At 41.6% G+C, this 27,499-nt stretch overlaps 1 protein-coding gene across 8 annotated transcripts in view; it reads right to left on the bottom strand.

Annotated features, from left to right (window-relative positions):
• Window positions 1-27,499, bottom strand: part of cntrl (centriolin) — a 176,114-nt gene that overhangs the window by 128,619 nt on the left and 19,996 nt on the right. For 6 of the 8 annotated variants that reach the window (XM_033048983.1, XM_033048989.1, XM_033048981.1 and 3 more), the window contains 8 exons: window positions 21,813-21,946; window positions 18,452-18,582; window positions 18,039-18,180; window positions 17,078-17,264; window positions 14,907-15,100; window positions 11,746-11,793; window positions 5,614-5,733; window positions 2,072-2,297 (listed from right to left, as the gene is read on the bottom strand). In XM_033048983.1, coding sequence (XP_032904874.1) covers window positions 2,072-2,297; window positions 5,614-5,733; window positions 11,746-11,793; window positions 14,907-15,100; window positions 17,078-17,264; window positions 18,039-18,180; window positions 18,452-18,582; window positions 21,813-21,946 — 1,182 coding nt within the window. Of the gene's footprint in view, window positions 1-2,071; window positions 2,298-5,613; window positions 5,734-11,745; window positions 11,794-14,906; window positions 15,101-17,077; window positions 17,265-18,038; window positions 18,181-18,451; window positions 18,583-21,812; window positions 21,947-27,499 lie in introns of those variants that run through there. The other 2 variants (XM_033048986.1, XM_033048988.1) reach the window with 2 other exon arrangements.

The raw sequence follows: 27,499 nt of genomic DNA, 5'->3' as shown, positions 1-27,499 counted from the left end.
AAGCTTTGGAACCAATAGACATTTTTTTGCAAGCTTTAGAACCAATAGACATTTTTTGCAAGCTTTAGAACCAATAGACATTTTTTTGCAAGCTTTAGAACCAATAGACATTGTTTAGCAAGCTTTAGAAGCAATAGACATTTTTTGCAAGCTTCAGAAGCAATAGACACTTTTTGCAAGCTTTAGAAGCAATAGAGACACTTTTTGCAAGCTTTAGAACCAATAGACATTTTTTGCAAGCTTTAGAACCAATAGACATTTTTTTGCAAGCTTTAGAACCAATACATTTTTTTTGCAAGCTTTAGAACCAATAGACATATTTTTTGCCAGATTTAGAACAAATAGACATATTTTTGCAAGCTTTAGAACCAATAGACTTTTTTTTGCAAGCTTTAGAACCAATAGACATTTTTTTTGCAAGCTTTAGAACCAAGAGACATTTTTTTGCAAGATTAAGAACCAATAGAGACATTTTTTTGCAAGCTTTAGAACCAATAGACACTTTTTTGCAAGCTTTTTTGCAACATGTGTTCAGTGTTATTCACAGCTCAGAGAAACGTGACCCTCTGCCTTCCTCCATCTTGAAGAGACTGTGTGGCACACCACTTCCCGGTTTTATAATTCCTCCCCCCTGCCGCCAGCGGGGGCAGCAGAGAGAATGGGGAATTTTGTAAAAACATTAATATCTCTGTCATTTTTAATCGACGGGAAAAATCCTCGGCACACATGCGGCAGAGGGGGGCTCTGAGCAAGGTGGCCAAAAATGACAGCAGTAGGTGGCGGCGTTCTCTCGGAAATCGCAGTACAGATGGCCAAAACCGGTCTTTTAGACTTTTAGTAATATAGATGAAGATCTGGTTACACTTTTTATTTGATTTTGGCATTCCTTCAAAACATCACCATAAATAGGTCACCGCACTGATGTTGACTGCTTCATATTAAAAATGAAAGATTTGAAAAAAATAAGTGGAAGTTGTCACATTGCATTGCTTCAAACCGCTTTATTTTGAGGCAAATTTTTGTTTTTCAAAATTCTAACAGAAGTTTTTAAACTTTATGCAAGTTTAAAGAAATTAAAAAGGACTTCAAATTTTCTTAAGGGTTCCAATGGTGCAACCTCATTTAAGCAGCTAGTCTCAATTTCTGACAAGATAGTGGACACTGATGATTAGCAGCATCAAACAGAGCATGATTCAGACCTCAACCTATTAGGTCATTCCAAAGAAAATTTGCCCAAAAAAATCAAATGACAGCAATTTGCAATGGAAAATATTGCTTACTTTGAATCACAGAGCAATGCAGCATGGAAACAAGCCTCTTGGCCCAACTCATCCACGCCGACCAAAATGCTCCATCCAAGCTAGTTGCATTTGCCTGTGCTTGACCCATATCTCTCTAAACCTCTCTTACCCATGGACTTTTATGTCTTTTATATGTTGTTATTGTGCTTGCCTCAATAACTGTAACTGGCAGTTCATTCCATATGCTCAGCAGCTTTTGTGTGAAAAAGATTCCTATTAAATCTTGCCCCATCTCATGTATATACACTAGTTCTTAATTCTCCTACACTGGTAAATAAGAGGCTGTGCATTCACCTTACCCATTTCCCTGATGATTTGATACATCTCTACAAGATCACCTCTTAATCCTGACATGCCAAACCTCTCCCTCTCGTCTGGGCTTTAAAGTCCTGACAACATTCTTGTGAACATTCTCTGCATTCTTTCCAGCTTCATAGAATTTTTCTCATAGCAGAGTGACCAAAACTGAACACAATACTCCAAATGCGGCCTCACTAACATGTCGCACAATAGTAACATATAGTTCCAACTACTGCATTCAATTCCCTGACTGAAGACCAGCGTGCCAAAGGTCTACATTACTACCATATTTACTTTTAACCAAGTTCTCCAAAACCAATTATGAATGCTTCCAATCAAACTAGTCAGTTTAAAACTAGCCAGATCTGTGATCAAAACAGATTCTAGTTTTTAATTTAAAATGTCATTGCATTAATGATCGAAGATGTTTAGAAGCTATAAATTGTTTAAGAACATCTCAATGGTTCTACCTTTCAGAATTTTCTTTTCCTTGTCTTCCAGCTGGGCATCCAGTGCCTGATTAAGTTTTACTCTTAATTCATTCTTTTGTTCATCATCGACATCAAATTGAATTTTTCCAATGTTTCCATGCTGCTCAGGGGCAAGGATATGTGCTTCTTGGATGTATTGGTTTCTCTTGTACATGGCCTTCCCAATGTAAGGACTCTCATTTGGAATATCATCCACATCAAAATTCTGTAAAATGGTTCAATTAATAAAAAACATTTTTAATACGAGCAACAGGTGTTGCACTTTCGGAGGTTGAATGTATGGGGAATTATTGAATATATACACAATTATTGGCATGATCAATAACACTGATGTACAGAGGGATCATGGGGCCTAAGTCTATAACTCCCTGAATAGGAAGGACATCAAAGGCAGAAGGCAGGTGAATAGGGTTGAGAGGGTAAAATAAATCAATCATGATAAAATGGCGGCGTAGGCTCGATGAGCTGCTCAGTCGAACTCCGTTCCCACGTCTTATGAAAAGAGGCGGGGTGGGAGATTGCAACCTTCGTGTGGTCCACCCTGTTTCGACAAATGCAATCAACCTGGCGTGCACAAACAGAAGATCAAACAGAACAAGTTTTCTTACAACTTTAGGCTGTGCACGCCATACGCAAGAAGAAGATGAAAAGAGGCAAACACATGTAGATAGAGTGGTAAAGAAGGCATATGATATACTTGCCTTCATTGGTCAGGGCATTGAGCATAAGAGTCAGGAAGACATGTTGCAGCTTTATAGGTAATTGGCTAGGCCACATTTAGATTACGGTCTGCAGTCTGGTTGTCCATTGCAGGAAGGATGTGGAAGCTTTAGAAAGGGTACAGATGAAGTTTACTAGAATGATGTCTGGATTAGGGGGCATTAGCTACAGGGAGAGATTGAACAGACTTGGATTGCTTTTTCTGAAATGCCGGAGGTTGATGGGATAGATAAAAAGTATATAAAATGAGAGGCACAGATACAGTAGACAGTCTAAACCTTTTCCCAGATGAAAATATCAGATGCTAAAGGCATAACTTTAAGGTGAGAGAGGCAAAGTTTAAAGGACATGTGTGGGGCAAGGTTTTTTTTTACACATGGGGTGGCAAGTGCCTGGAACACTGCTGAGCGTGATCGTGGAGGCAGATATGATAATGACAAGTAAGAGACTTCTGGATAGGCACGTGGCTGATTAGGCAGTGGAGGGGCACAAATTAGTACAGGCAGATATGTATCATGTTTGGCACAGGCAGTGTGGACCTAAGGGCCTGTATCTGTGCTGTACTATGTATATGGAATTCCAAGTTAATACAGATTATTAGATTTAAGATTGTTTAAGAAAGAACTGCAGATGCTGGAAAAATCAAAGGTAGACAAAAAATGCTGGAGAAACTCAGTGGGTGAGGCAGCATCTATGGAGAGAAGGAATAGGTGATGTTTTGGGTTGAGACCCTTCTTCAGACTGATGTTGGAGGGGGTGGGAAAAAGAAAGGAAGAGGCGGAGACAGTAGGCTTTGTGGGAGAACTGGGAAGGGGATGGGGAAGGAGAGAGAAAGCAAGGGCTATCTAAAATTAGAGAATCAATGTTCATGCCACTGGGGTGTAAACTACCAAAGCGGAATAGGAGGTGCTGTTCCTCCAATTTGTGCTGGGCCTCACTCTGGCAATGGAGGAGGCCCAGGACAGAGGAGTCAGATTGGGAATGGGAGGGGGAAGTTAGTACAAACTGAGCGGAGGTGTTGGGCGAAGCGATCGCCGCGCCTGTGCTGGGTCTAGCTGATGTAGAGAAGTTGACACCTGGAACAGCGGATGCAGTAGATGAGGTTGGAGGAGGTGCAGGTGAACCTTTGCCTCACCTGGGAATACTGATTGGGTCCTTGGATGGAGTCGAGTGGGGAGGTAAAACGGCAAGTGTAACATTTCCTGCGGTTGCAAGGGAAAGTACCCGGGGAGGGGTGGTTTGGGTAGGAAGGGACAAATTGACCAGGGATGTACGGAGGGAACTGCCGCCTGCCTGCCGGCTGCAAGAGCAGAAAGGGGAGGAGATGGGTAGATGTGGCCAGTGGTAGGATCCCGTTGGAAGTGGTGAAAACTTCGGAGGATTATATGTTGTATGCAACGGCTGATGGGGTGGAAGGTAAGGACAAGGGGGACTCCGTCCTTGTTACGAGTGGGGGGGATGGGGAGTAAGAGCAGAGCTGTGGGATATAGAGGAGACCCTGGTGGGAGCTTCATCTATAATAGAAGAGGGGAACCCCCGTTCCCTAAAGAATGAGGACATCTCAGATTCCCTGGTATGAAACACCTCATCTTGGGCGCAGATGCGCCCTGGACGGAGGAATTGGGAGTAGGGGATAGAGTCCTTACAGGAAGCAGGGTGGAAAGAAGTGTAGTTAAGATAGCTATGGGAGCCAATGGGTTTGTAGTAAAAGTCGGTCAGTAGTCTGCCTGCGATGGAGATGGTGAGATTTAGAAAAGGAAGACTGATGTTTTTCAGTTGAAAACTAGATGACAATAAATGAAATCCTGAAAGAACACAAAGTTTATGAATAGGAACAGAAAAATGAAAGTCAGATTCCTGATGGCACTTGCCTGCAATAAAACTACCGTTGCCATTTGAAAAGGCCAATCTAACCTCGGGTCAGATGTTGATATCTGAGGTGGCATACTGCTTGGGCCAAGCATGTTGCTGGCAGTCAAAGATGGGTGGTGTCTGTTTTATGATAATTATTTTAAATATGTTTCTGACATTTGAGGACATTTAAAATCAAAACATATTCATAGTTATTAATTAAATCAAGATTAAAAAAAATATAATGCTAAATTAGTAAACTAAAAAAAAAATCACCTTCCTCTTTTCCTTGCATTCTATACTAAACGGCTCTCTAATCACATGCCTGATCTATCCTGGTGTAAGATCAGAAACTCCAGCACCTTGAATTCTTCTGTTATTCAAAAGGTCTCAAACTTCTAAATTGACCAGTGCATGTGTGGAAGTAAAGACTTAATGCAACTTCAATTGCTGGAAATAGTTGGTTGCACTGACTGGAGCCATTAATTCCAGTCCAACCCAGTACAATTTGTACTATGTACCAAAAATAAGATGAACCATTGGAAAATGTGTAAATCTTAACAGAAAAGTACACCGAAAAGCAAAGCATTTGCAAAGATACTAAAATCTCATTGCTCGGAAAATCTGTTCTACCTTCATGATTTCCATGTTGTACAGCATTCTGCAATTGAATAGGTGGACAGATTTGATTCCAGAATTCTAATAAGTTACTATGAGGCATTTAATCTACTTTATGGTAAGAATTAAAGGATATAATGGAACAGAAGTAAAAGTGTCTTATCAAAATTGACAGCTCTTCCATGTTTTACATTTGTTCCATTGTGCCATGCACTGTTTGTGCATTCACCAATGTATGCCATCGCCTTGGGATTCCTTTTATTATTAAAACTGATCTGGATATTTTATTTTTGACTGGTTAATTAGCCTCCAAACTAAAGGTGACATATTACTTCAGTTGGGACGTGATGCAGCGGTTCAAACTTGGCATCAATCTTGTAAAATGCTAATTCTTGCTCCAGCTGGTATTGCTTTTGACAAGCCCGCGTTAGTTCTGCTGTCTTCCGCTTAAGCTGTAACGGAAATAAAACAATATGGAAAATTGTACACTTTCATCATGAAAAATTTGACTTTTTTTTTTAAAGAAAACTTTTTCAATTCTCTGAATGCATTTTTCTTTCTCCTCTTGATATTGTGAAATTAATTAAACATTTGATCTCTCGGAAGGCAAAAGAGTGAATCAGCCAGTAACATAAGCAGCAAAGCAGGAGACTGTAAATAGATGGAAAATGAACACGATATCCATCTCTTTTATTTCTGTTCAGTGACAGAAAAATTGTCTGATACAGTGCGATTTCATGATCTTAGGAAGTCTCCAATCACTTAATAGCAAATTAAATAAACAGCCTTCCAACGTAGGGTTATGTAGAAACCTATATACAAAAAAGCAACAATGATATGACGACTATAAAAGCTCTTTGCGTAATGTTGATTGTGGGATATGCAAAGGCCAAGAAACGGGAGAATTCTATTGTTCTTCGATTAAAATCATTTTTTACATTAATATAAAAAGCAGATGGGGACTTAGTTTGATTTCACATTGAAAGATGAAACCATCAACAGTATAGCACTGCCCACATCTTAAACCGAGGAACATTCTAGATCAAATGCTGAGATCTCGTCTTAGGCTTCAAACTATAACAGGGCTCTCGCTTAACTTTTTTTCCCTGTTGCCAGCCGGGCAACCGTGGCAACTTTTTAGGTTGCCAAATGACATTTTAGGTGGTCATTTAAGATGGCTTGCATGACACGTGCTTGGACAAAGTGCGTAGTTACCAGTCGGAATTATGATCAATGAAGCATTCACATATTATTTCTGCTTCCAATAAAGTCACAAACTAAACATATTCACCAATCAAGACATGATATATACCACAATGCCATGCAGCAAAATTATAATACGGTATCTCAACTCTTTTTACACATTGCAATTAATGCAATTTTTATTATTTCTTTCCACTTCTAAACAAAAATGTGGTTGGATTATTCAGCGTATGATCAACCTGTGTCAATAAATCCTGGACCTTGATAACATATATGCTTAACCATGCACACTACAGATTGATGCAAGCATGTTTTCTGTGAACGACCGAAAATTATCATGACATGGCCATAGCATGGGTCGTTATTACTATTGGTACAGAAACACTTTCGCTTCCCACATAATTTATCCACAACAAAATATACAGGTTGCAAGGAATTTTCTAAAGGCATTTTATGATAATAGCTGTTAAAACTGACTATAACCATCTGACAGGTTAAACATTACACTAACTAACAAGAGATGGCCAAAGGACATAAATGCAGTAAATGTTTGGTAATATATTTAAAGGTGTCAAGACGCCACATTACCGGATATTCAGATTAGATGTATGTGGCAATGAAGATACCCAGTTTGTAAGCACAATTTAAAAAAAAAATTGTTGATAAACGCTTTTTCCATCATTCCCACTTCAGAATGTTAAAATTTCAACTGAAATATCTCCTGACTAAATTTGTAATGTATATGACTGACTGTAGAAGTAAAACCTGGATAAATCCAACGTATAGTTGTGAATGTTGCTCATTAAATAACTACAGTACTGATACTCCATATTAAGAGCATTGATTTGCCATTAAAATGAATTCTGTAATAACGTGTCAGTGACAATCGAACACAGCGGTTTTAATGTTTCACGTGTTCACAATTTAATTAATCCATCTTTATGGATTAAAACAAATAACAACATCGGGAATTAAAACATATTTGATTGACTATGTTTGATAACGGAATGCAATGTTAGCTCTGAAGACAATAGGGTCGGGAGGGGGAGTGTATGAATCAGTGCAGGATGGATAGATGGGGGGGGGGGGCTTGAGAAGGCAATCGGTGAGGATTGGATGGATTGAGGCAGGGGAATTAGTGCGTGTTGGTTGGAGTAGGTAAAATTGTGAGGGGAGAGCGCGGGGGATGTCAGTGGGGTTGAATGGGGGGGATCTGTGCAGGATGGATGGGGGGGAGCAGTGCAGGATGGATGGGAAGGGGGGTCAGTACAGGATGAATTGGGGGGCCAGTGTAGGATTGATGGGGAGTGGCAGGAGAATCAATGCGAGGTGGCTAGGGAGATCAGTGCAGGATGAATAGATGGGGGGGGGGAATGGGGATCAGTGCGGGATGGAGAGGAGGGGTCTCAGGATAAGGGGAGTGGAGGGGGCGTACAAGAGAGAGAGAGAGAGAGAGAGAGAGAGGAAGGGGCAGAGGAGGTGGGAAGGAAGGCCAGCGCGGACCGGGTCCGTGGAGGGGACCGCGGACAGAATGTCTTGGCGGCCGCACGCGCATGCGCACACTCACACACACTCGCGAGGCTTCTGTGAACGTTAATTTCAGCTCAATCCAGCGCTAAATGCAGCTGAACTGCCTGTCTCGCCTACAGCCCTGTCTCAATCCAGACAGGCTGTTGGTTAACCTGGCGGGATAGGCAGAGTGAGCTGGGTTTAACGCTGCTTCTCTGTGCTGGCTGGGGGCGCCGCGCCCGTCTGACTCCCGACGCCTCTGGCCACCCCCGGGGGTGGGGGCTCTCGGGCGGGGACGGGGATGGTCCAGTAGCGGTTCGGCAGCGATTGCAGCACCGGAGAGCGGGATCAATCCTGGCTGCGGTGCAGATCTGCCGAGAGTGTTTTGGCTCGTCTCCCTCCTCCAATCACCGCGCTCTATCCTCAGCCTCCCCTCCCTCCTACTCTACTTCCGCCTCTGACCGACACCTCCCTCCTCCAATGGTCTGTTTTGGAAGCGCCGTTGGCGGAGTGGCAGCAGCGGCCGGACCCACGGAGTTACTCCAGTTTTTTGTGTCTATCTTCGGTATAAACCAAGTTGCCAAGCCGGGCAAAATGACTCGCCGTTTTGGTTGCCCGGCGGCATTTTGAGTGGTCTGTGGCACCCGGGCAACCGTTAATTTAGAGCCCTGTATAACTATTGTCTCTGAATGCTAAGACTTGCAATTTGTGGAATCAAGTAAATCTGTTGAGTCTATTTGAATTATTTCAGTGTGGGAGTTACAGCAGGAGATTTCAATGGCATTGTGAATGCAAAGAACCATGAATTCAGCAGATACGGAGTATTGATTGCAATTAAAAAGCATTATCCCAAATAATTCAAACATCTAAGGTTCATCTTTCTATCTATCTATCTATAACTAAAACTCTCTCTGTGGCTGTGTGTGTGTGTGTGTGTGTGGGGCTGTGTGTGTGTGTGTGGGGCGTGTGTGTGTGTGGGACGTGTGTGTGTGTGGGACGTGTGTGTGTGTGGGACGTGTGTGTGTGTGTGTGTGTGTGTGTGTGTGTGTGTGTGTGTGTGTGTGTGTGTGTGTGTGTGTGTGTGTGTGTGTGTGTGTGTGTGTGTCTGTCTCTCTCTCTCTCTCTCTCTCTCAATCTGGTTAGCACAGTTGGGGGCTATGCGCGAGTGGTGCAATATTACGTTGGGGGAACGGCTTGCGTTGGGGGAACGGGTGAGTGGTGGAATCTTGCGTTGGGGAGCAGACCCAACGGGTCTGCACTTAGCTTGCACAGTAATGTCTCCATCTTCTATGTCACAACGGGAACCTGTTAGCCGCGCCTGCGCAGTTGGGAGCAATGGGTGAATGGTGGAATATTGCGTTTGGGGACCAGCCCTTCCATGTGACACCAGGCCCCCCTCCCCCCCCCGAATTATTAGTCATTTATAAAAAATCCCCAATGATAAATGTGGATGAACATTGTTCATTCAACTGAAATAGTAAACTGTAGCAACTGTGTTCAAAAGGGAACTGCAGATGCTGGAATATCGAAGGTACACAAAATTGCTGGGGAAACTCAGCGGGTGCAGCAGCATATATGGAGCGAAGGAAATAGGCGACGTTTCGGGCCGAAACCCTTCTTCAGACTCTATTTGAATTATTGTATAAACCCAACAATGGGGAGATTGTTAATGGGAAACCCAATAAACCCAACTGTAGCAACTGATTGGGTTTGGCTTTAGAATATCCTACATAAAGTTCTCAATAACATGCAGCTAAGCTAACATGGTTACTTACCACCTAGGAATAATTATTTATTTATTTAACATTTTAGTTTCTGAAGCGAAATTACTTTAGCTCATTCAAGCTTCTAATTACAATGGGGACAAGCAAGATGCGAAACAATGTCTTATAAAGCATTAAAGTTATTTCAAAGATCAAACCTTCCTACACAAAGTAATCTTCAATATATGTTATGTATTCCTTAGTACTGGCCCTCCCTAATTTACAAACAGCCAACGTATGTGTAGCCCAACATACATTGGAGCATTTGGGGAAGGGGTGTTATGGATTTGCAGGCTGCTACAGGGCTGCAGGCATCATCTGCCAACTCAGAACTCATTTTGCATCCACATTTCTGACTTGCATACTGTTCAGATTTTCACAGGAATAGTACCCTACTGTAACTTGCAGGCAACCTGGTTATGTAGAAATGCTGCTTTTCTTGTGGCATTCACTGTGTACATTTATAATTTTGATATTGAACAGCTCCACGGGTATTAACATTTCTCCATCAACAAATAACAAAATTGCTGGAGGAACTCAGCATGACCTACATGCATGCATGTATACCCACATGCACATACACACAACAGTACAATTTAACAACACAGAGATCACACTAGGGATATTTTGAAAAATATCTGTTATTTTTAAGAATGGTTTGATGAAGGAGTCGAAATCTTAACTAATAAAACTCTACACATCTCTTAAACAAGAATTATAAAGTTGGAGACTTACACAGATACAGACTCTGGTCCACCTGAGTTTCCACTAATCACCAGGTATCCCTATTGACATAAATCTATTCAAAATCCATTTTCTCTTCACATTTGGAATGGAATGGCATGCTTTATGGAATGGAATACTTTATTGTCGCATGGGACAAGGCACCATTAAACTCTTTGCTTGGTATACAAATAGTGGCCACCTACGGCACTGACAAAGTTACAAAGTATGCCGGGTCCTTTTTTGTTCCCCCCCCCTCCCCCACAGTGGTTCCCCCCACGCAGGGTCCCCATTGTCCATTGTTCAACCCCCTCCCTCCCCATTGTTCTTTTCCATCAACTCCCATCGCCCACCTCTCCAAGTATCTTCCACTAACCTACATGCTTAGGACACTTTGGAATAACCAATTAACCTACCAATTCAAGTGTTTTTGAGATGTAGGATAATACTGGAACACCCAGGACAAACCACGTGGTCACAGAGCGACTGTGTAGACACCACACAGCTGGCACAGGTCATGTTTACATCAGTGGAGTGAGGCTCTACATGCTGTGCCACAGATACTATCCCAGCACATCACCACTCCACAAATATTCTGCCCTCTAAAGTCAATTCAGCTATCAGCATGCCTGTACAAAAGCTATCTGCATGCGAGTTTTAAATTTTAGTCTGCATTTATAGTACAAGGTCTGAATCAGTGAAGTAGGTCCTGCTTCAAGAGTATGTTTTATGTTCACAGCACCTGTGTTAACAATGCAATTTGGGCTACCTTACTGCATCTCTGATCCCAACATCCCACTGGCGTATACCTATTGTTGCCCATTGTTCCAACTCCAATAAATCCAAGTAACTCAACACTAATCCTCCCTATTCCCCACCAAGCTTCATTTACCTGCCAACCACAGCACATCCCTCAGTCATATACAACATATTCTGCTATTCCCAAATGCTATGGATATCATGAGCAATAGAATATTATTAGCAGAATATTTCTCTCCATAGATGCTGCCTAACCCACAGATAGTCCAGCTGTTTGTTTTTTCAACTTAATGCAGAATATTGCTACTAATGGCCAAACACAAAACTGGTGAAAATCAACTATCACAGTCCTTTTTTACAATACTAAAGGTTTTTCAAGTCACAACTTATTTTGCTATAGCACTTATGTTTTATAATATAAAAGCTTCAAATATTTTTTGAATTAGTCTAATAAATCCCTATGTGATCTCTGTGACATGCAACCTAAATGCTACATGCTCCAGATACCTGAAGACAAGTGTGCAGCAAGGCTTCAATAGACATCGGCAGGAAAAACTGAAGAAAAGCAACAGGTTAAAGGAAAACCGAGTAAAATGAAGCAAGCTTTGAGAATTATACTAATTGTTACCATAGAAATATTCAATTAAAACACATTTTGTTCAAAAAATTAAATTAAAAAATGAATCTTCCATTGTCTTGATGTGTGTATACACGTTACCTAGTTGTGCTCAAGAAAAAAAACTCGATTCTCAAATGTCTGCTAATGTTAGCAATAAATATCATCAGCAATTTGTCCTGGACCAGCCATATCAAAGCTATATCTAAGAATGCACATCAATGCCTCTACTTCCTTAAAAGACTTCGAAAGTTTGGCATGTTTCCTACAACCTTCACCAATTTCTATATATGTTGAGGGTTTTATCGAATGCATCACAGACAGCATGGTTTGGGAGCAGCTCCCTTCCATTGACTCCATCTACACTTCACGCTGCCTTGGCTAAGCCACCCACATAATCAAGGACCAGTCTCACCCCATTCACACCAGGCAAGAGGTACAGATTGCATACCTCCAGATTCTAGGACAGTTTCTTCCCAGCTGTTATCAGACAACTGAACTGCCATCTCGTGAGATAGTGTGGTCCTAACCTCATTGGTGATCTTGTACTATCTTTAGTCGGACTTTACCTTGCACTAAATGTTGTACGCTTTATTGGTACACCGTGGATGGCTTGATATAAGCATGTATAGTCTTTTCTGACTGGACAAAGAACGCAACAAAATCTTTTCACTTTCCTCAGTACACATGACAATAATAATAAACTAAACAAGATTCAGTTAATTGTGCAAACGGGTCAGAAAAGAATAAAATCAAATTTGTTTTACTTTATTAAAAAAAACTGCCTTCATATGCAAACAAATATGTAGTGTGCATTGAAATATGTAGTGTGCAAATAAATCAAGCACAGTCATCAATACAATTTGTAAATGGTACAAAAACATTTGCAGCACCATTTCCTTCCAGAACTGAATGCAAACTTATTTTACTCAATTCTGTTTACACTTTTGAGTACCTTAAAGCCTTACCAAACTGATGGCAAGACAGTTTATTAGATGTTTTATTAATACAAACACATTCACCAGAGTCTAAAGGCTTTGGTATCATCTGGAACTCTCAATTTAATTTCAAACTCTGGTACATAATTTTAAGCACACTGAAAAACATACTAGAAAGATATTTGGGGCACAATGCTGCTGCCTCAGCACCAGCGGCCTGAATTCCAACTGGACCAGGTGCTGACTGTACAGAATGTGTACGGCCTCCTCCAGATGCTCTGGTTTCTTTCCACATCCCAAAGCCATGCGGGTTTGTAGGTTAATTGTTCTCGGTAAATTGCTTCTTGTTTGTACGGATTAAATGTGAAGGTGGGATAACACAGAACTAGTGTGAACAGATGATCGATAATTGACATGGAAAAGGAGGGCCAATGTGCCTGTGTTCATACTGCGGCTTTCAATCAATCCATATGCAAAGTCCATGAACATCCTATAATTCTGAAGACAGCTTGTTTAAGATTTCCAGTCGCAGTTAAATTCTCCTTTAACTTAGTCTTACAATTGCTCACTCTTAAAAGGGGTCTACTGGAGAGGAATTTAATTTCCTGATTAGGTACTCACTTGACCAGTAACAAAAAATATGACTTCTACGTCATTACTATTATGTAACATTTAGGTAACATCTTTGATGTTTAGAGGAAAGTTTAGTGTGCATTAAAGAAGGCAAATGGTCCAATGGCTTTACTGTAGGAGGATTAGAGTATAATGACATGGAGTCATTGAGAAATATAGCATGGAAACAGGCTATGAAAGGCATAGATAAGCTAGGCAGTCAGCACCTTTTTCCCCAGGGTGGAAATGTTAAAGATCATTTGGCATAGCTTTAAGATGAAAGGGCAAGGTTTTAAAGAGATGTGCAAGCAAGGTTTTTACACTTAAGGGTCTGTTCCTGTGCTGTCCTTTTCCATATTCTATCGTTTGTGAGATCACAGATAGGTGCAAGAATAGCAGGGTTATAATAGTGAGGGATTTTAACTTCCAAAATATCAACATGGGCTGTTATTTTTGTTGTTTTTAGTATGTCTAAAAGCGTGTTTTAGTGTGGGGGGTGGTGGGGGGGGAAATAGGGGGGAACAGTCACTTAACTTCGACAGAGATGTGACTTTTCTCCATATCGCATCTTCTCCTCCCTCGCGGCCTAACAACTTGGATCGTTGCGGCCTTTCCTGGAGTTGGGCCCAGAACTTCAGCAGCGTGCGCAGCGCGGACTTTCCATCGCAGAGCCGGGCGATCCCTTGCTGGGGATCGCCGGAGAAGAGCTCTGACCGCCGGCCTGTGGCCTATAACATCGTGAAGCCGCGGTCGCCGGTAGGAAGTGGCCGATTCGGGACCTCCAAGCAGCGGAGTGTCTATCCGTCCTGTCGTCGGAGTTTCGAGCATCCCGACGAGAAGGCTTGTATATCAGGCCGTTCGTAGCGGCGATTATGGAGGGTTCATGGCCTCGACCACGCGTGAACATAGGAGGACTGACTGAACGTTATTCCAGAATGTTGATTCCACTGTGGGGGATGTTCATGTTATATTCTATTGAGTATTTTTTTATTTTTTTATTGTATGGCTGCATTGTAAATCAAATTCCACTGTACCTTAATTGGTGCACGTGGCAGTAAATGTGAACTTGAACGTGAGCATTTGTTATCATCATATTTTTGTGTGAAACCAGTGCAAACTGGCTGCACAACATTTTCTTCTTCAAGAAATTTACACCATACTTCCATAAAACTATCCATGACATTTAAAACCCCAGAAATTTGAATTCTGCATCAGCCACTCAGAACATTTTGTAAATTGAGTATAAAATTAAAACATTTCAACATCAAGTCAGCTCAGTTGATTGTCACATGACAGTGAAAAGTTTTTGTTGTGTGCTAACCAGTCAGCAGAAAGACAATACATGATTACCGCCGACATTTACAGTGTATAGATACATGATAAGGGAATAATGTTTAGATTCTACTTCCGTTAAATCCACTCCATTACATGTTTTTTCCCCCAACAGTATATTCCCTTTTTAATTACTGCCTGATTACGTATTACTCTTAATTCAAACATACCAGCTCATTCTTGGTCTCCACCTCTGTCTCCAGTTTATTGCAGCTGTTCTTCTGTTGTTGGTGTTCTAGCTGAAGTGACTTGTTCAGTTGTTCTTGGTTTTTGACGTTCTCCATTGTTTTGGATTGCTTCTGTTCTAACAATTGAATCTCTTTCTTCTTCCTTTCAAGTTCGTTCTCAAGATTCTCTAGTTCCTCTGCATCGACACAATAAAAACAAATTAGCCAAAAAGAATGATCAACTATATTTTCTCTGGCTTGTTGAGGGCCAACACGGATATGGGATGGTTGTCTTGACATTTGTGGAAGGTGACAGATGCTGCTTGAACAATCGTCACGTACTGTATTGGGAAGGGTTGGGAATTGTTGCCGATGAGATTGAGCGAGCACAATTGTTGTTGTCTTCCTGTTTCTTTTTGCTTGTTCACTCCAAATTGCTTTCCTGGTTATTCATACATATTTTTTCTCATTTAAGTGCCTGGTTTTATTTATTGTGCTTATTATTACTTCTGTATTTAATATAAATTGTATGTATGAAGTGTTGGAAACCCAACTGAAACAATTAAAAACAGATGGATGTCGACACAGTAATTTTGCTCACTGAAAACTGTAGTGACTCTTCTCAATCCATTTTTACAATATCAGAATTTCATTTTTAAGCAATTCACAAAGCATAAGGGATTCATTTTATAAATTGATAATTCATGAAAACCTGAAACTTGAAACAAAAGTTCAAGAGCACATCAAGTAAATTAGCATCATATCTTTGTTATTTTGGCGTAAAAATATAGGGTTGAAAATTTGTCCCGACAACCATGACTGCAACATGTGACATATTCAAGACTATTTTCTTACTTTGTTTCTGAAATTTGATTCCAATGAAGTCAATGAAACCAAATTTTAGAAATGTAGTGCATTTCATGTAGCATATCATACAATTAATCCTTGTGTAATCAACGATACATTTCTACCCGTCTACTGATCGCCATATTGGTTATCCAGCGACACCCTGGGTTACAGACAATCAGACTTATGGAAATACAAACTTTATGTACATTCTCCCATGCATTTTTAAAGCATTTTCAAGACAATAAGAAGAAAATGTTTCCTGGTATTCATTTATCATACAGCATGGAAAAAGACCCTTCGGCCCAACTTACCCATGCCAACCATCCACACTAGTCCAACCTGCCTGCATTCAGCCCATATCCTTCTAAATCTTTCCTATTCATACACCTGCCCAAGTGTCTTATAAGTTGCGATAGTACCTGCCTCAACTACTTTGTCTGGCAGCTTACCGAATACCCTTTGTGAAAAAGGGGCCCCCCAGGTTCCTAGTAAATCTTTCCCCTCTCATCTTAAACCGTTGTCCTCTGGTTCTTGGTTCCTATTAGCGACTGAATAAAGAATATGGGTAGTGTATGAGTGATGATACAATAATTATAGCAAGTGTGTGGAGAGCAATGCAATATAGTTAGCTATATGAAATGAACCATGGAAAAATCTGTTCACAGTCTTCAGGAATAGAAGTTATACTTGGTTTAGAGATATAGCATGGAAGCAGGCCTTTGGGCCAAATTGGCCCGCCGAGCCTACACCAACCAAGAATCACCCATACTCTAGTTCTACCCTACACTCTCGGACAATTTACGGAAGCCAATTAACCTACAAACCCGCACGCCCTTGGAATGTGGGAGGAAACCGCGGCACCCAGAGAAAAGCCACGCGGTCACATGGAGAACGTGCAAACTCTGTACTGACAGCACCCATAGTCAGGGTCAAACCCGGGTCTCTGGCGATGTAAGGCAGCAACTCTATTGCTGCGACACTGTGCCGTCCTTGAATTCTTACATTACTTGGGAACTGCCAGTATTACTAAAACTAACACCCAAGGCTTAGCGTTCCATTCCACCACAAAATTTAGATAATTTTTTTTTTTTTAAACTAGTTGTAGGAATGATGACCCTGAAAATATTGGAAGATTGTAAAACCTTATCATCTCCTACAACTCCAGACTACCAACGTCTTTAAATGTCTTTTTAAATGTATTTTCAGTTCTGGGATAATAAGTGATGGACAATAAATTATTAGCATTGCCAATGACATTTACATCGCATGAAGGAATTTAAAATAAAATAGAATTACTATTAGCATAAAATAATATATGATTTTACCTAAATGAAATCGATCGTGAGCCTCTTGTCTTTCCTGGAATGTTATTGGCCGCCCATCCAAATAGTTCAAAGAGCGTAAGTGATATATGACATACTGTCGATAATGTGGAAGACTAGCTAAAGGATTATCTGTCAGGATTAGTGAAGTCAACTCTTTCAAAGATTTCAGTTTGGATATATCTTGAAGCTAAGAAAACAGAAAAAATATTAGGAAGAACATCAATTGTGAAGCTTTGAAGTCAATGAAATTATTATTTTTGTCTAAACAGAAATAACATTTTCATATTGCAAACGACTTTAAACGGAAACGTTACGGCCAGGACTGTAATCAAAATGTAAAGATGAAATAAAGTACTCCAGATAATTGGAGATTCATCTTCTATGTGCTTCATAAAGTTTGGCATTTCATTTGCATCATTAGATCTCACTGCCCAACTCCCATTATCTGAAGTTACACATGTTTTTTATTACTGTTTTCCTTGAAACAAGTCAAGGTGGCATCATATCACTGAGAAATCATAACAGAAAATGCTAGAATTGTTCAGATAGAATTAACATTTCAGGTCAGTGGTCTTTCATCAATGCAATGAAATGATTATGATCAGTTTCCCAAAATGTTACTTTTTTTTCCCACATATGTCCTTTTTCAGCATTTCCAACACTGTAATAGTTGTTTCAATCTTAAAATTGAGACCTAGTGAATTTCTTAAAAGCTGGATCCTGTAAAAGCGAACTAGTACATAGTCTGAAGAAGGGTCTCCACCCGAAACGTTGCCTTTCCTTCACTCCATAGATGCTGCCTCACCCGCTGAGTTTCTCCAGCATTTTTGTCTACCTTTAATCTTCTCTTAGTTCGCATCAGACAAATATGACTTACTCCTTGACCCGATTTTCCTTCAAACTTTCAAAATATTATTAATAATAAAATGCCTTGCGGTACTGATAAATGAAATTAACCTACCAATGTAATATTGTTCTGTTTGAGGCTGAGGACATGAAGAGATCGCAACTTCTTTCCAACCCATGCAGGAATTTGTTCAATATAATTTCCAGCAAGCATCAGATTCTGAAGGTTTACCATGTGCTCCAGACCTTCAATTTTACTATATGCAGGAAAAAGTTGATTTTGTTTTTTGAAAAGTCAAGAGGCATGAAATGTATCAGCTGATTAGGTATGCACAGACCTCCAATATAATTCACCATAGAATAAAACTATGATTCATACTATTAAGAATAAATCTTGACATTTGGCTTACTTATCAAATAGTGAATAAATCACTTTTTGTCTTTAACATATAAAATGCTCCATTTAATCAAGAGTTTAATCTTGTTTCTCCATTTACTTTGTGGATGTATGCATCTTTTGTTACTCACCGGATTCGATTGTATGAAAGACTAAGTTCACGTAGCTTCAATTGTTTGTCCAGTTTTTCTATTTTCTCAATAACATTATTGTTCAAATTCAGGACAAGTAGATGGTCACATTTTTCTAGCTTTTCTATAAACTAAACACAAAACATTATTATGACTTAGTTCACTAATAGTTGCAGGAATTAACAAGTTAAATACTGTTTTTTATTGGAATTTACTCCTCAATGAACGCATCCATGCACAACATTTTCACAATTTTTCTTTCCCCAAATAAATTCTTCAGAAAATGCAAATAGTTTACTGCTGAGTAAAATATTATGAGCTTATAAGTTTGACTTCCATTTGAAATGAACATTCAAATCCAGTTAGCAAAATGTCTTGAAACATTATTTTGTTTAGTACAATGTCAGTCTGAGGAAATTTAAAATTTACCTTCTATTGTTAGACCGGTATTTTAGCAAGGCATCATTAACCATCAGCCTTTTCTCTTATTTTTTCCTTTAAGATTAAGACTCAAGATCACCTGTGCTCTTAGGTTAGAAAATGAATGCAAAACGTTAATTGAAGTGGAACCGAAGTTGAACATGGATTGCTTAAATCTGAATTATGAAACACACAGGGAGAGGCAACGGCGACTCGGCCTCCTAACAGAAGTGAAACCTATATTTTGTGCAGCAATTGGAGATTGTGTGATATGAGGTGAACAATTTAAATAACAAAGAACTGTAGATGCTGGTTAATAAACAAAAGGACACAAAGTGCAAGAGTAACCCAGTGTGTCAGGCAACATCCCTGGAGAACATGGACATTGGTGACATTTCAAGTGGAGACCCTTCTTCACACTAATTGTACGAATGTAAGGTGGCAGGGGAGGGGGGTGATGTTGATAGGCTGATGGTTGGAACAAAGGCCAGAGACAAGAAAGGAAGGAAGGTGCAACACACGTTTGAAGAGTTACGGATTGCAAAGCCGGAGGGAGTAAAGTGAGCGAGAGGGTGGGTGGGTAGAAGGGAGAAATAGGTGGGAGTCCAGGTGAGGCACATGGGAGGGAAGAGGGAGATTAAGACGGGTTAGTGAGGGGGCTACCTAATATTGGAGAATCCAATGTTCATACCTGTTGTCGGAAATTTGAAAATTATAAGGCAGACTAGATTAAGTGGGACCCGTTGGGTCCCTGTCACACGAGAGGCCTGGTCCCCCAATGCAACCCGTTCCCCAACGCAACGCTCCTTCCTGACTGACAGGAGAGACCAATCTGCGCAAGCGCGTTTTTTACGATTTTTATAACTTGATAACCTTTACAATATACCATCGATCGGAACGAAACTTGTTACACTCGCATCGCAGGAGAATGATGAGTAAGGGGGCGAACAACCGCAGTCCTATCACGTACCGTTTTTGCGCAAATAGAAAAAACACGCAAACCGGAAGAGCAGAAGATCAGAGTTTTAATTATGTATAGATTGATGAGTAGGTTATAGTCTGGTTAACCTAGAGCTCACATACTGGGGAAGCATGATGGCAAAAATGTCCAACATAGAATGTTAGGACAGTAATAAATAGATGTGTCAATGTATATTGCCTTCACAGCGCACCTTAATTAAAATAGCTAAAACTAATACACCCTGCTGAAAAGTAGGCTTCCTTATCTATTGAGGGGGGGGGGGGGGATGGTTGTTTGCAGCACTGTCTAGGTTCTTATCCATTGCAACCTTGAGATTACAATTGCTCTTTGTCACTGCAATTAGCATCAAATCTCCCAGAAGTTAACAAACTGGATGGGTGTGACAGAGAATGTAGCCTGCTTTTCAAATATTAATGTAAAACAACTCAGAATGAAGCTGGACAGATCTGAGTGATATGCAATATGTTGGTGCCCCCGACAAGAAAGTAGTAAATACTGGACTAAGTGGGACCCGTTGGGTCCCAGCATCACACAGGAGGGCTTGTCACCCAACGCAATATTCCACCTCTCCACCAATTTCAATATTGCTCGCCAGTGGGGGGGGGGCTTTCTGTTGCGCTAATATGGGTGTTGTGGGCCAAAGGTACTGGTTTCCAGAGGGCTAGTATAGACATTGTGGGCCAAATGGATTCTTGGGCTGGCAGTACAGTCACTCGGACCTGGCAGGCTGGCAGCTGAGAAACTGCCAGAAATTCTGCCCAAAACAGGTGACAGACTGTGAGAGAGAAGGGGGAGAGGGTGGACTGAATGGATTATTGGGCTGGCAGTTCACTCACCTACGGCTGGTGGGCTGGCAGTGCAGTCACTCACGCCTGGTATGCTGGCAGTTCACTCAGTCACCCCTCCTCCCTTCACCCCCCCCCCCACTCTGCTCCTTGTCATTCACACACACACACACACACACACACACACACACACACACACACACACACACACACACACACACACACACACACTCATTCACACATACCCACTCATTCACACACAGACTCATTCACTCACACACACCCAATACTAAAATGCTAAGTAACTTCAGAACGTGTTGAATATACAGTGTGTAAAACGAATGTTTAAAGCCTCCTGTTGGTGATGAAGCAAAAACGTGCTTTAAATAACACCCAACAAACACACTCACCAGAGACAGAGCATTTTAGAACCACATTAAGGGCACTCACCGTGGAGTAGACATGTGTTCAGTGTTATTCAGAGCTCAGAGAGACGTGACCCTCTGGCTTCCTCCATCTTGCAGAGACTGAGTGAGGCACACTCCTGGTTTTATAGTCCCTCCCCCTCCCTCCAGCAGGGGCAGCAGAGAGAATGGCAAATTATTTAAAAACATTAATATCTCTCTGATTTTTCATCGATGGGAAAAACCCTCTGGTCCAGGAAGGCGGAGGGTGGCCAAAAATGACGGCCGTGGGTGGCAGCGTTCCCTCGGAAATCACACCACAGCGAACCAAAAGCGGTCAAGATCAGACTTTTAGTAATATATAGATAGATAGATATTGTACAACTTATGCGCCATACTAATACCTTTACAAATGGAATATAATTCATATTTTTCAGCAACCTAATTCAGGTTACGTGAGTCATAGAGTGATACAGTGTGGAAACAGGCCTTTCAGCCCAACTTGCCTACATCGGCCAACATGTCCCAGCTACACTAGTTCCACCTGCCCACGTTTGGTCCATATCCCTGCAAACCTGTCTTATCCATGTACCTGTCTAACTGTTTCTTAAATGTTGGGATAGTCCCTGTCTCAACTACCTCCTCTGGCAGCTTGTTCCAGACAACCACCACCACCGTGTGTGAAAAAGTTACCCCTCAGATTCCTATTAAATCTTGTCCCCTTTAATCTTTTGAATCATTATATCAATGCACTTAATCCTATGTATTACCTTAAACTTCTTCCCTCCTGCTTTCGATAGGCAAAGATTGAGGGACTGGACAGAACTCAACTGTTCTTGTTTTGACAATTTTTTGATCAGGTTCTCAGTGATGTATCGGATTCCAGGGCTCTTAGAAACTGTATCTGAAAAGTTAAAAGAATGCAGTTTTGATTTATCAATCAATATCCTTTTTCTGCCCAGGTTGCCCTAAAATCATGCAAGTATGTGGTCATGATGATTCTAAATAATAAACTCTGTAGCCAGGTTCTCAAACAAGATTCAACAACTTGAGTTCAAGGCCTTGACCTTTTCGCTTGACCTTTAATTCAATATTTTGGCAACACAAGTAGAAAGAGTGGTAATGAAGTCATATGTCATGCTTTACTTTGTTGCTCGGGGCATCAAATATAAGAGTCAGGAAGTCATGATGCAGTTCTATAGGACTTTACCCCATTACAGGAAAGATGTGGAAGCTTTAGTGTTTTACCAGGAGGTTTATCAAAATGCTGCCTAGATTAGAGAGAGTCAGCTATAGGGAGAGGTTGGAAAGACTTAAACTGGAACACAGAAGTTGAGGGGAGACGTAATAGACGTATATAAAATTATGAGGGGCATAAAATGGGTAGGCAGCCAGAACCTTTTTCCCCAGGGTGGAAATGTCCAACACCAGAAGGCATAGCTACAAGGTGAGAGGGGAAACGTTTGATGGAGATGAACAAGGCAATTTTTTTTTACAGAGGCTGCCGGGAGCACGGAACAAATTGCTAAGGGAGGTGTTGTAAGATACAATAGCGGTGTTTAAGAGGCGTTTAGATAGGCATTTCAAAGTGCAGGGAATAGAGGGATATGGATCATGTGCACACAGAAAAGATCAGTTCAGCTAGGTATGTTTGGCACAAACACTTTGGGCCAAACAAGATGCAGGAGTAACTCAGTGGGTCAGACAGCATCTCTGGAGAAAAGGAATCGGTGATGCCTCAGATCGAGACCCTTCCGCAGACTGGTTTGAGAAGGATTTGTGAGGTTCCCATGTCCACACGGGAAACAGCCTGAAGAAAGGTCCAGACTTAAAACAACACCTATCCACATCCGCCAGAGATACTGCCCAACCTGCTGTGTTATTTTGTATTCTATGCAACATTACAGAATCTGCAGATCCTTGCGTCTCTCTCATGAGAAAGAGCTGGATTTGGCAAAACCATCTGTCTTGTACTTTGTTTGGGTTAGAGGTAAGAAAGCTTCTTTTTGGACCCATGCTCATTGACATAAAGCTCTGGGGTTGGAAAACACCACCCGACAATTCCAATCTTTGAGATATTGGGTCCTGCAGCCTTCTCTGAAGTTCTCTTGCCTAAGTGGAAGCCAGGCCCATCACAAAAGAAAACTTAAAGAGGAGGCCATGATCAAGGAGGAAAAAAAAAACTGCATGATATTTAGTTACATTTCAACTTCTCCCATAATTGTATGGATCAGAGTGCTTTCAAAACATGATACTTTTAGTTTTTTCCATTGATACACAATGTACTGTATGAAAAAAAACCTTGCTGAACTATTAGACATAGACAGGGAAACACAATTCCACTCCCACTCCGTTTTTCCCTTAGGGCTGCTGGCATATTGTTGCAGCTTGGTTTACCCTCAAAACGCATAAATCATAAGAAAATTATCGGAAAACTTAATTGATCAGTTATTTTGTGTCACCATTTTGAGAACCCCATACATGTACTATACATTTTCATGACTTTCACTTGTACCACATATTTGCATAGAAAAACGAAATAAATAACCAACTTTACAATTAAAAAATTGGTGGTGGGGAACTTGACGGAACGTCACTTACATTTCTGGAACATCCACTTGCATTTATATGCACAGTTCAGATTTTCCTACAACACCAAATTCAGTAACTTAAATACATTTACTATCTTGCACACTGAACTGTTTCCCAATACTTTCCTATATATGTGTCTTTTTACAGTACTGCACACAATAATGGGACAAAGGGGGTCAAATTTCAAATTCCTTCAAAACATTTTCACCAATGTGTAGCAATGTTACAAAATTTTGAGATTTTAAAAATCAAGTCTGCAATTTATCCATCAGATAAAGCATAAAAATAAGTTTAATTTGTCACCTAATTCACTTTCATATCTTCAGTATTAAAAGAGTTATGGCCATTTTCATACTCGGAAATTAGCATCTTGTTCCCTATTGATTTTCCATTGACGCAACACAAAAGCTGTGATCGAGGACAGTAAAGCCCATAACTTTATAAAAAATTAAGAGAACTGAAATAAATTTTCAGAGGCCCGGGGAGCCGTTGGAGCGAGGAGGAGTTACCTGGAGCTGTGAGTATAAAAACAGCGCGGGGCTTGCTTCTACAGAGGCCCGGGGAGCCGTTGGAGAGAGGAGGAGTTACCTGGAGCTGTGAGTATACCCAAATCTGCAACGTTCCATCTCACTTCCAGAGAAGGAGTCTGGTGGAAGCCTCTGATTGGTGGAAGAGGACCAGAGGAAGCAGCTGATTGGCTTGTATCCCAGGTAAGGCTTTATTGTATTCGGATAAGGGGGAGAATGAGGGCCAGGGCAGTTTACTGTTCTGGATGTCAGATGTGGGAGGTCATGGAGTCTGAGTGCCCTCCAGACGTCCACATCTGCGCCAGGTGCGTCGAGATGGGGCTCCTAAGGGACCGTGTTAGGAACCTGGAGCAGCAACTCGATGACCTCTGTCTGCTCAGGGAGAGCGAGGAGGTCATAGAAAGGAGTTACAGGGAGGTGGTCACTCCAAGACCACGGGAGATAGAAAACTGGGTCACAGTTAGGAAGGGCAATGGGCAGAGGCAGGGACTGGTGAGTACCCCGGTGGCTGTACACCTTGAAAATAAGTACTCTTGTTTGAGTAAGGGTGGGGGAGACAGCCTACCTGGGGGCAGCGACAGCGGCCGGGCCTCTGGCACAAAGACCGGTCCTGTTGCTCAGAAGGGTAAGGAAAAGAAGAGGAGGGCAATTGTAATAGGGGACTCTATAGTCAGGGGATCGGACAGGCGATTCTGTGGACGCAGACAGGAGACCCGGATGGTAGTTTGCCTCCCTGGTGCCAGGGTCAGGGATGTGTCTGAACGTGTCCAAGAAATCCTGAAATGGGAGGGAGAGGAGCCTGAGGTTGTGGTACATATAGGTACCAACGACATAGGTAAGAAAAGAGGAGGTCCTGAAAGAAGAATTTAGGGAGTTAGGTAGAGAGTTAAGGAGAAGGACTGCAAAGGTAACAATCTCAGGATTACTGCCTGTGCCACGCGACAGTGAGAGTAGGAATGGAGCGAGGTGGAGGATAAATAAGTGGATGAGGGACTGGTGCAGTGGGTATGGATTCATGTTTCTGGATCATTGGGACCTCTTTTGGGGAAGGTGCGACCTGTACAGAAAGGATGGGTTGCACTTGAACTCGAGGGGGACCAATATCCTGGCGGGGAGATTTGCAAAGGCTACTGGGGAGACCTTAAACTAGTATGGTTGGGGGGAGGGACTCAAATTGGGAAAGCTAGCAGTCAGTGTGTGAGGCAGGAGGCAGAGAATGGTAGCACTCTGACCCAAAATGTAGAGGAGAGAGAAGAAAAAGACAATAAACAGAGAATAAGAGAGGGTGGGTTTCTTAAATGTGTATATTTTAATGCTAGGAGCATTGTAAGAAAGGTGGATGAACTTAGAGCCTGGATTGACACCTGGAAGTATGATGTTGTGGCGATCAGTGAAACATGGTTGCAGGAGGGCTGTGATTGGAAACTAAATATTCCAGGATTTCGTTGCTTCAGGTGTGATAGAATTGGAGGGGCAAGAGGTGGAGGTGTTGCATTGCTTATCAGGGAAGATATTACAGCAGTGCTTTGGCAGGATAGATTAGAGGGCTCGTCTAGGGAGGCTATTTGGGTGGAACTGAGAAATGGGAAAGGGATAGCAACACTTATAGGGGTGTATTATAGACTGCCAAATGGGAGCGAGAATTGGAAGAGCAAATCTGTAAGGAGATTGCAGATATTAGTAGTAAGCACAAGGTAGTGATTGTGGGAGATTTCAATTTTCCACACATAGACTGGGAAACACATTCTGTAAATGGGCTGGATGGGTTGGAGTTTGTAAAATGTGTGCAGGATAGTTTTTTGCAGCAATACATAGAAGTACCTACTAGAGAAGGGGCGGTGCTGGACCTCCTGTTAGGAAATGAGACGGGTCAGGTGGCAGAGGTATGCGTTGGGGAACAGTTCGGGACCAGTGATCATAATACCATTAGTTTCAATATAATTATGGAGAGGGTCAGAACTGGACCTAGGGTTGAGATTTTTGATTGGAGAAAGGCTAACTTTGAGGAGATGCGAAAGGATATAAAGGAAGTAAATTGGGACAGTTTGTTTTATGGGAAAGATGTGGAAGAGAAATGGAAGACATTTAACGGTGAAATTTTAAGAGTACAGAATCTTTATGTCCCTGTTCGGTTGAAAGGAAATAGTAAAAATTGGAAAGAGCCATGGTTTTCAAGGGAAATTGGACACTTGGTTCGGAAAAAGAGAGAGATCTACAATAATTATAGGCAGCATGGAGTGAATGAGATGCTTGAGGAGTATAAAGAATGTAAAAAGAATCTTAAGAAAGAAATTAGAAAAGCTAAAAGAAGATATTGTAGTTGGGGACTCTATTGTTAGGGGGTCGGATAGGCGTTTCTGTGGACGCAGTCGGGAGACCAGGATGATGGTCTGCCTCCCTGGTGCCAAGGTCTCGGACGTGTCTCAACGCATCCAAGATATCCTGAAATCAGAGGGAGAGGAGCCTGAGGTCGTGGTACATTTTGGTACAAATGACATAGGTAAAAAAAGTGAAGAGGTCCTGAAGGGAGGATTTAGGGAGTTGGGAGGAGAGTTAAGGAAAAGGACCAAAAAGGTAACAATCTCAGGATTACTGCCTGTACCACGCGACAGTGAGAGTAGGAATGGAGCGAGGTGGAGGATAAATGCGTGGCTGAAAGACTGGTGCAGAGGGTAGGGATTCAAGTTTCTGGATCATTGGGACTTCTTTTGGGGAAGGTGGGACCTGTACAGAAAGGATGGGTTGCACTTGAACCCGAGGGGGACCAATATCCTGGCGGGGAAATTTGCAAAGGTCACTGGGGAGACTTTAAACTAGAATGGTTGGGGCGAGGGACTCAAATAGAGAAAGCTAGTAGACAGAATGGGAGGCAGGAAGCAGAAAAGGGAAGCACTCAGACACAAGAGGAGAAAGAAAAAAAAGGAAATAAACAGAGAAGAAGAGACGGGGGGTTTCTTAAATGTGCATATTTTAATGCTAGGAGCATTGTAAGAAAGGTGGATGAGCTTAGAGTCTGGATAGACACCTGGAAGTATGATGTTGTGGCGATCAGTGAAACATGGTTGCAGGAGGGCTGTGATTGGAAACTAAATATTCCAGGATTTCGTTGCTTCAGGTGTGATAGAATTGGAGGGGCAAGAGGTGGAGGTGTTGCATTGCTAGTCAGGGAAGATATTACAGCAGTGCTTTGGCAGGATAGATTGGAGGGCTCATCTAGGGAGGCTATTTGGGTGGAACTGAGAAGTGGGAAAGGTGTAGCAACACTTATAGGGGTGTATTATAGACCGCCAAATGGGGAACGAGAATTGGAAGAGCAAATATGTAAGGAGATAGCAGAT

This window comes from Amblyraja radiata, chromosome 32 (assembly GCF_010909765.2).
Source record: "Amblyraja radiata isolate CabotCenter1 chromosome 32, sAmbRad1.1.pri, whole genome shotgun sequence".
NCBI lineage: Eukaryota > Metazoa > Chordata > Chondrichthyes > Rajiformes > Rajidae > Amblyraja > Amblyraja radiata.
Note: the sequence above shows the minus strand (reverse complement) of the source record. Positions and strands in the feature narration are given on the sequence as shown.